Source organism: Rana temporaria, chromosome 9, assembly GCF_905171775.1.
Source record: "Rana temporaria chromosome 9, aRanTem1.1, whole genome shotgun sequence".
NCBI lineage: Eukaryota > Metazoa > Chordata > Amphibia > Anura > Ranidae > Rana > Rana temporaria.
The window spans coordinates 149,412,766-149,422,943 of record NC_053497.1 but is presented as its reverse complement, the minus strand read 5'-3'; the positions used below and the strand labels follow the sequence as shown (position 1 = coordinate 149,422,943).

General features: G+C 46.0%; 1 protein-coding gene across 1 annotated transcript; it reads right to left on the bottom strand.

The window, feature by feature from the left end:
- Positions 1-6,762: 6,762 nt before the first annotated feature.
- Positions 6,763-10,122, bottom strand: LOC120914603 (inversin-B-like). Its single transcript, XM_040325283.1, is given in 3 exon segments — positions 6,763-7,805; positions 7,807-9,613; positions 9,615-10,122. Coding segments are annotated over 3 exon segments (2,934 nt in total). The 5' UTR covers positions 9,699-10,122.
- Between the last annotated feature and the right edge of the window lie 56 nt (positions 10,123-10,178).

The window sequence follows — 10,178 nt, the reverse complement described above, 5'->3', positions numbered from 1 at the left end:
GATTTACGGATGATGACGGACACACACGGGGCGGATCAATACGGATCCGCTCCGTGTGAAAGAGCCCTAACACCAGTAGACCTTCATGCAAGTGCAAGGTGCAGTTCACTCTATAATCGCACATCACATTGTACAATAATGTGACTGAGGTGCGTGTTGACGCACATTTTAAGGCATGTTAATATCTATCTATGCATTTCTATTTCATTGGAAACACATCTGCTCTATAGAAGTCAATGGCATTTATTGCACTTACAACAGGTATTAACAAGACTTGGTCAATAGCTGTTAACCCGAATCCACTACCAATTCGTAATGTTTAAAATGTATTGAAAACAAGTCATAGAGAATAGTCACATTGATGCCGCCACCTAATGCTACAAAAGAACGCTTTTACGCCCATGCATAGATCTAAATGGACTGAAAATTGTTGGATTTCATATCACTTCCTGCGTTGGTAAAAATGGTAACCAGGATCCATAGTGAGGGGGTCACTTTTATCTTTTGAGAATACAAGCAGCAATAAAAACTTGACAATCCTTCCCAACTTCATCCAAACCTAAAAAAAAAAAAAAAAAAGTCTTGGCTATACATATGCTTTAAGATTGATGACTATGGCTGCACCCCCATTGGAGAATAGCTCAGAGTTTGCTCAGTCCTTGGCTGCCTAACCTATGATGGGCTAAGAGCTGTAGCTCTAGAAGCCCCCACTTGTAAAATTTGTACAGTTTAATGGAATATTGTACACCAGTTTTTTTTATTTTTTTTCCAGAAGATGAGAAACTTTTTTTTTTTATATCTTAAATAATATAATTCTATTTGAAAGGCCACACTCATTAAAATTGGGGTTAGCTGCCCATCAGTGCCGATCTAACAGGAGTTCTGCTGTATCAGTATTGATGGACTTTGTCATGGGGTGTAGGAGGGAGGGTGAGGTATGTGAACTTTCCCTTTTACTGCATATGGGGGGGGGGGGGGGGGGGGGGGTTTTGTGTCTATAATTTTTGAAAAATTATATTTAAAATGCAACCAGTAGAAGCACTGAGTTTATCCTAATATATATATGTCTGTTAATCCCCTGTACGGCAACACTCAGACAAGGAGAGGGTGGGCATCACGAGAAGCCACTCCAGCTCTGATATAGTGCATACATGCTGACAAGTGAGCAGAAGGAAGACTTCATCAGTGTGAAGCTGCCATACTGTCCAATCAGCAATCTGTGGGTGTGTTGTTGACCAAGCTGTGCTGCTGAACTGAATCTCAGTGACCTAGCTGGTAGGGATATGGATCACAAAACTTTCTGCACAGAACATAAGTCTTTTGGCAAGAAAAACGGTTCCTATTTATGTGTTTGAGCTGTGTATCCACCTGCTTATCTGGCGTTCTGTTTAAATGTACAGGCACATTATTCTCTGCACTTATCGCCTGAACTTGGGCAGCCTTCCCATGAATGCTGGGGGCAGTGAATGGGGTTGTTCTGGAGCTGGAAGCCATTAGGACACTTATAGGTAGCTGAGGGACATTTGCTTTCATTCACAACTGGAAAGCCTCAGGTAGTTGGGAATTACACAGTACGATTCCCTTTCTGATTTGACCTTGGTAGATTTTCGGGCACCTAGAGGGTTCTGCTTTTGACTCTTGCTGTCAGTTTATTCAGTGTACTGCCATTACAGGTCTAAGTCAATGCCCATTGCTGGAGAAAGGAAAAATGCTCCCTTGCAGTGGAGTAGTCCCCTGATTGGTTGATTGTCTGGGGGGGGGGGGGCAAGAGCCATTTTATTTACACCTTCCTTCACTCCCGCAGCAACTCTCCTCTGGCAGTGGACTGTCACCTTGTATTCTCATATCCAGTGCAGGGCTATAGGCTTATGTCATCTTATGATGACATAAGAGGACCTGCTGAAGCATAAGGTAGAACAGGCTGTGGGGACCAGTCTAGCAGCGTAGAAGGGGGCCTGTGGGAGAGGGGCACCTAAATATGCTTTTTGCAAAACCTTAGACCTAAACGAGCCTTTAACCCTTGCGGTGTCAGGGCATCACTACTGTACAGAAGCATTTTTCCTTTCTCTTGGAGTTCAGCTTTACGAATACTACAATCCTAGAGGCCTGTGTCTGAGAATGTAAACCCCACTTAAAGCAGTTAGTGAGTTCTAAATGATCTCCGAAGTATCTCAAACTGATGCCATCACAACCCTATACACACGCTCTAAGGCCTGTTTCACTCTGGCTTCAGCTTGGCTAAGAGTAATGTGGGCAGCAAGCTTTAAAAAGCATTTGCAGAGCTTTCAGCAAGCTTTTAACCACTTCCCGCCCGGCCTATGGCCGATTTACGTCCGGAAAGTGGTTATGAAATCCTACAGGACGTTCTAGAACGGCCTGCAGGATTTCATGCCGCGCGCGCTACAGGGGGGGCGCGCATCGCGGCGATCGTGATGCGGGGTGTCAGTCTGACACCCTGCACTCCGATCTCGTAAAGAGCCTCCGGCGGAGACTCTTTACCACTGATCAGCCGTGTCCAACCACGGCGATCACGATGTAAACAGGAAGAGCCGTCGATGGCTCTTCCTCACGTCGCGTCTGAACAGACGCGAGTAGAGGATAGCCGATCGAGCGGCTCTCCTGACAGGGGGGTTAGCGCTGATTGTTTATCAGCGCAGCCCCCCCTCGGATCGCCACACTGGTGACCACCAGGGATGCCCACCCTGGAGCACCAGGGTGGGCAAAAAAAAAAAAAATGACAGAAAAATAAAAAAAAATAAAAGCATAAAGAAAAAAAAAAAGATGGGCACTGACTGCAACCTGGCAAAAATCAGTGCTGCCACCCCAGTGTCCATCAGCGCCACCCCAGTGTCCATCAGCGCCACCCCAGTGTCCATCAGCGCCACCCCAGTGTCCATCAGTGCCACCCCACAGTGCCCATCCATGCCCAGTACCCACCTATCCAGTGCCCATCTGTGCCACCCATAAGTATCCATCAGTGCCGCCCATGAGTGCCCATCTGTGCCGCCTATGAGTGCCCAGTGCCGCCCATGAGTGCCCATCAGTGCCGCCTATGTGTGCCCATCAGTGCCGCCTATGTGTGCCCATCAGTGCCGCCTATGGTGTGCCCATCAGTGCCGCCTATGGTGCCCATCAGTGTCGCATACCAGCGCCGCCAATCAGTGCCACCCTCATCTGTGCCCGTCAGTACTACCTCATCGATGTCCATCAGTGCCATCTCATCGGTGCCCATTAGTGCCGCCATATCAGTGCCCGTAATTGAAAGAGAAAACTTATTTACAAAAAAAATTAACAGAAAAAAATAAAAGACGTATTTTTTTTCCAAATTTTCAGCCTTTTTTTAGTTGTTGCGCAAAAAAAAAAAAATCGCAGAGGTGATCGAATACCACCAAAAGAAAGCTCTATTTGTGGGGATAAAAGGACGCCAATTTTGTTGGGGTACAGTGTAGCATGACCGCGCAATTGCCATTCAAATGCGACAGTGCTGAAAGCTGAAAATTGGCTTGGGGCGGGAAGCTGCGTAGTACCTGTATGGAAGTGGTTAAATTACCATTCAGCCCCAGTTTGTAAATATTAAACACAGATCCTAATAGGATTGCTGATTGCCACTTTAAACAAACTTTAAGCCTAGACACTGGCCTAATTCTGGTAAACCAGTTATACGAGTAAGGCACATCTACATGGGGGGTGAGACACTTCCTTCCCCGCTTCATTCATATGCAGCTCTGTGTCACTTCATTGTATGTTGGACAGTGAGTGAGAATCATCACCTTTGCCTTAGGAGTAGGAAGCTGGCCCCAGACGTATGAAGGTGTAATGTAAACCTGGAAGTAGCAGCCTGTCCTACAGGCAGAGGTGTGTGTGTATATGACAAGCAACGGCTGCCCAAAATGACACCTTGGCCATTAAAATGTATCAAATGTATTTCCATCAAATTCCACTTCACGTTTTAGGTGGAATCAAGTTTTTATTGCTGTGTATGTCCCTGATGGGGAAATATCCCATCACTCCCTTTCTTGCTGACCACACAGGAAACAAGTGAGAACGCTCCAACAAGGCTTCAAAACCGACGGGCCGTACCCATTGTATCTACCATGGAAACCCCTTAAAATAGTTCAAGAGATTTGGCTCACTTCTTGTCCTTGTGACCATACAGGAAGTGAGGAGAAATCTCCACAGCCTGGTAAAAAAGAATAAAAACCTGGCAGGGGGTTTACCCTTTCCCTGGCTCAATCCAAAACAATGTTTTTAGATGGAACTAGACATAGAAGGAAAACTCCAGTTTCAGGTACAATTGAGTAAGAGGTATAATTTTAGGATACTGAGTTTCTGTTGTGCTGCCGACCGCCTTACATCTTTTTACGTCGGCACTTTAAAGATGGATATCTCTGTTAACGGCAAGCAGGCTGCTGCCACAACCGAGGTATCCATCTTTAGTGTGAGCGATCCTGTAGAAAGAAAACGTGGTCCTCCGCGCGGATTCGCCGCGAGATCACCGTTATCGGCGGCGGGAGGGGGCCCTCCGCCGCTTACCGGAGCCGTCGGTAGCGGCGGAGGCGATCGGGTGCTTCAGCCTGCTCTGTGGGAATACGAGTGAGAGCAAGATGGCCCCCACCCGTCCCCATAGCCATTGCTGGCGGAAGTGACGTCAAAACGTCAGTTCCGCCCAGTGTTTTAAAAGAGAGAATTCTTTTGTTGTCATTTTTTAAATGACAAAATTTTCATATTTTTTTTATTTTTTTTTGCTTTTAAGTCTAAATATGAGATCTGAGGTCTTTTGACCCCAGATCTCATATTTAAGAGGACCTGTCATGCTTTTTTCTATTACAAGGGATGTTTACATTCCTTGTAATAGAATAAAAGTGATCAGTTTTTTTTTTTCCCCAGTGTAAAAAAATAATAAAATAAATACAAATAAATAAGAAAAAAAAGTTTTAAAGCGCCCTGTCCCGACGAGCTCGCACGCAGAAGCGAACGCATACGTGAGTAGCGTCCGCATATGAAAACGGTATTCAAACCACACAAGTGAGGTATTGCCGCGATCGTTAGAGCGAGAGCAATAATTCTAGCCTGAGACCTCCTCTGTAGCTCAAAAAATGCAACCTATAGAATTTTTTAAACGTCGCCTATCGAGATTTTTAAGGGTAAAAGTTTGACGCCATGCCACGAGTGGGTGCAATTTTTAAGCGTGACATGTTGGGCACCATGTTTACTCGGCGTAACATTATCTTTCACAATATATAAAAAAGATTGGGACAAATTTATTGCTGTCTTATTTTTTAATTAAAAAAAGGGAATTTTTTTCCAAAAAAAGTGCGCTTGTAAGCCCGCTGTGCAAATATGGTGCGACAAAAAGTATTGCAATGATCGCCATTTTATTCTCTAGGGGTGTTAGAAAAAATATATATAATGTTTGGGGGTTTTAAGTAATTTTTAAAAAAATATATAATGTTTGGGGGTTTTAAGTAATTTTTAAAAAAATATATAATGTTTGGGGGTTTTAAGTAATTTTTAAAAAAATATATAATGTTTGGGGGTTTTAAGTAATTTTTAAAAAATATATATGTTTGGGGGTTTTAAGTAATTTTTTAGCAAAAAAAAATGTTTTAGTCTTGTAAACACCAAATCTGAAAAACACCCAAAGTAGAGAAGTGGTTAAAGACCTATGCTCACCTACTGCACATGTTAAGGGGTCTCCCTCATCCCCTGCATTTGCAAGGGTGTCACACATACAGGGAAGATGATGAGCCGATACAGTCCATGATGTGGATCCACTGGAACTTGATAAAGACCTATCTGTATTTAAAATGTATGTACTCTGTACATTATCCCTGATCCTCTATTTGTAGCTGAGAGCGGAGTTGGCCCTTTAAGACTGACATACATAAATAACAATTACTGAAGGTCCCAGTGTACAGAAAATAAACAGCTGCATAGATTTCAAGTGTGATTTAAAGGGTTAGTACACCCAAAATTAATATTTAATTTCTCTTCTGGAGGAAGGCGACACTTCATGGTTGATTCACTAAGGCTCCATTCACACTTAGGCAGACAAATTCGCTGCGTTTTGTCGCCGCAAATCGCGGTACAAATAGCGATTTGTGGCGACAAAACGCCGGTATTGTCCGCCTAGGATGTGCCCCAGATTGACCCCCTCTATGGAGATGGTTCCCATCTCCTAGGCCGAACGCCGCCTGAAAATAAGGTCCGGGACCTTTTTTCAGGCGGCAGGCGTCCGGTGTTCAGCGTGGAGATGTGAACCATCTCCATAGAGGGACATGGTGTTTTTCATCCCTCTGGGCGGCAGCGGCGTAGTCACTACAGGGCGTAAAAACGCCCTAGGTGAGAATGGGGCTAAAGGCAAATAGACAGTGCACTTAGACTTATTTTCCCCAGAGCTTAGTGAAACTCAGATTTTTCTCATCCAATCATTTTCATTTTTTTTTCCTTGCACCTGATTGGGGTATTCTTTACAAAGTAAAACTTCAACACATTCACTAAGGCACTGGGGAAATGAATGCAGCTGTACTTACAGCGTGCAGTCTGTTTGCCTTTAGTAAACCAATCCCTTTATCTTTCTGCTATAGTCTATGAAGTGTAAAAATTGATATCTCAAAGTGCTATAAGTAAAAGAAGGAGCTGAGGGGCATTCCACCTCCTGCCATTTTATCAAAAACATAATAAAAGTTTTTGGTGTACTAACCCCTTAGCTTTATGTAAACACTGTAGAAAGTTATATAAGTGTCTGCTAGTATTGCCGAGTCAGAGAACACGCGCTGAGTAAACAGTCCATCCCGTCTTTTTGCTCCTGTGCTTTCTCCAGGCCCTCTGAATAAGGACTGCCGCTTGGTTCTTGCGTTGGAAAAGTTGTTTTCTGGCTTTCTCTCTTTCTACTAACTGTAGTCTCGCCTCTAAGGGAATCAGTTCAATGTCTAGCTGCTGCCACTGAGCAAGGCTGAGACCTGCTCTTAAACTGTCTCTTGGAATTGCTGGCATCCTGCTGGCATTAATAAGGCTTGTTGGGGAGAAGTTTACACCTTTCCTCTCTAGATCTGCTTGTTTGCTATGTCTGGAACGTGAACTCGATGTTCTTTGTCTCGTCTTTCTTGATGGTCTCTCTTCATCACATGTAGTCTGTCCTCCAGAGGCAATTTGCTGTCCTGCTCTGGCTGAGCTACTTTTTCTTTCTGAATGCCGTCTTCCAGAGATTTCTTTGTTCTTCGAAGAATTGTCTCCATTACTTGTCACCTGGATTACTATACCGTCAGGTTCTTTGCTTATCCTGGGCGAGTGAGGTTCTGTAATACTGCAGGACGCCATTATCTGGGTAACCATGTCCGTATCGGCTTTCTTTTTTTTATGTATTTTAGATCCTTTCAGTGGCTTTTCCACAATCAGCTCTTTGCTGGTGACCTTTTCTGCACAGTCCTTTTCCATTACACATGGTCTAGTGTTACATTCAGCTTTTAAAGACAACTGGGAGCCTTCTTTAATCTCCTTGGGAGATATTCTATGATAGTCTTTCTGGCTTTGGCACCTTTCCTCATGGACTGGAGAGCTACAATGTTCCTTTCTATGTCTGGAGCTTCTTTTACATTTGTTATTTTGACCTTCCTCATCATACTCCTTTACAGACAGTTCTGTTGGACAGGACATTGCATGAGATATCCTACTAGGTGCTCTGCTTGGATCACACACTTCTCCTTGTCTTGGAGATGCATGGCCGGCCCTGCTTTGGCGCTCTTTTATCTTTGTCCTACCTGCACCTTCCAGTCTTTTTTCCTCTGTAGTACTTTTCTGTTGTATTTCATGCTGCTCCCTCTGTCCGTGAATCTCTCAATAGAGTTGGTCTGTTTGTCCTCATCCTGCCCACCTTGGCTAGGCTGGTTACTTTGATTTTCCTTTGGCTTACGCCCTCTCGCTTTTTGGCAGCTGCATCTTTCCTCAGCTGCTCATGCTTCATCAACAAGTTCTTCCTATCTCTAAAGGCCCTTCGTACTTTGTGTCCCTTGTACACAGCCTGAATTTTGGAGGCTGCGATGTCTTGGATTGCAGCAATAGAGAGGGCACCATGTTCCAGCATAAACTGTATAACCTCCTGATGCCCACCAAGCAGCGCATAGTCCAGAGGTGTGTACCGCTCTTCAATGCTTTCCATTTGATTAGGAAAGGCATTATAGTGTAGTAGAAGTTTTACTGCATCTAGGTACCCGTTGTTGCATGACCAATGCAAAGCTGTGCGCCCATTTTTATCCTGGATATTTGGATCCGCTTTGTTCTCCATTAATACCTCCATGCATCCGATGTAACCTCCATAGGCTGCACACTGCAAAGGCGTCCTACCTTCATAGTCCTGGGCATTGGGGTTGATGTTATTTTCTATAAGTATTTGACATACGTTGGCATTGCCACCTAATGCTGCCCAGTGAAGGGGGGAACGGCCATCTTTGTCCACAAGATGAACTTTTGCCCCCCCTTTAATTAGTGTATAAATTACTTCTCGGTGCCCCATTTCACAAGCCCTGAAAAGTGGGGTGTGCTTCATTACATCTGCAGCATCCACTTGGGCACCATTTTGCAGCAATATTCGTATGGTGCTGATGTGGCCAGAAAGGGACGCTGCGTGGAGTGCTGTACCACCGTATTTGTCCGTTCTGTTGATCTCTAACTCAGAGTCTAGCTCAAGCATAACTTTTATGGTTTCGTCGCTCCCTTTCCCTGCTGCCCACATAAATGCAGTCCTTCCCTCTAAGTCAGCCTCATCTTTTACAGAGGGGTGGGCCAGCAGAACCCGGACGGTGTCCGGGCAGTTTCCCTGAGCAGCATAATGGAGGGGGGTGGCTCCCTGACTGTCTGAAGGGATGTTGGGAGAGCGATTTCTTTCCAGAAGCAGATTTGCGATGGGCGTATGACCCAATAACGCTGCCCAATGCAAAGGGGTACGAAACAGATTGTCGTACGGCGTTACATTACAGCCCCGATAGGAAGTCAGAAGCCGTACCACTTCTTGGTTCCCATCTCCCACAGCCAGGTGCAGAGGCGTGCGCCCTTCGTAATCCTGCCAGTTCAGTAAAGACTCAGTTGGGGCCGCTTCCAGCAAACAGCGAACTGTGAGTGCGGCTTCCGGGTCTTTATGTCCAGCTGCCCAGTGCAGAGGAATTTTCCCTTCCAAGTCGGGAATGCCGATATTGGAGCCGTGCCGAACCAGCAGCCTGACATGCCGGGGACGATTGTAATAGGCGCTCCAGTGCAGTGCGGTTTGCTTCCTCTGATCTTGAGCATCCACCTGCCCCGGTGGGGTGTGCTTCAGGAGCAGAGCCAGGCAATGGGTGTCCTTGTGACGGGTGGACAGGTGCAGTGCGGTGATGTCGCGCAGATCACGATGGGTGCAGTCCGCTCTGCGGGACAGGAGAAGCTTCAAGAGGCGGTGATTGCCCGTCTGTGCGGCCAGATGGAGTGCCGTGCGTCCGCTTCTATCGGAGCGATTCACCTGGGCCCCACAGCGCAGCAAAGCCTCCGCACATGCTCTGCGATCACCCAGCACGCTGTACATCAGAGGGCTTCTCCCCAGCTGGTCCTCCTGGTCTATTAGATCTGAGTTGGAGCCAATCAGGGCGCAGCAGACGTCGCCTTGTCCCTGTCACAGCTGCTGCATGGATAGGAGAGGCCAAGGAGGAGCCCTGGGGAGGGCCGTTCATCTTCCTACAAGCTGAATTCCCCAGCACCGCGGTCAGCTTCTACCATAAAGAGGTCTCTATGGAACCAGGAGCGCCGCTCACTGTCTCTATGGTAACGGACATTCTAACCATCAGCATCCTAGATCTTCTCTATGGCACAAAGGCAGTTCTATCTCGCGACTCTCAGTTCTTCTTTATAGTACCGCTCAGCTCTTCTCTATGATATCGGACGTTCTATTCCGCACGCTTAGTTGTCTTCTATAGTACAAGTGTCACCAGGCGCTCTATCTTATCTATGGTATCAGACGCTCTAGCCTGCTCTGCTCGTCTCTTCTCTATGGTATTAGACGCGCTATCCCGCGCCGCTCAGCTCTTCTCTATGGTATTAGGCGCTCTATCCCGCGCAGCTAAGTGCATCTTTATGGTATAGAACGCTCTATCCCACACGTTTCAGCTCTGTGGTATCTCCGGAGGGCGGGATCGAGCGCAGACAGGAGTCAC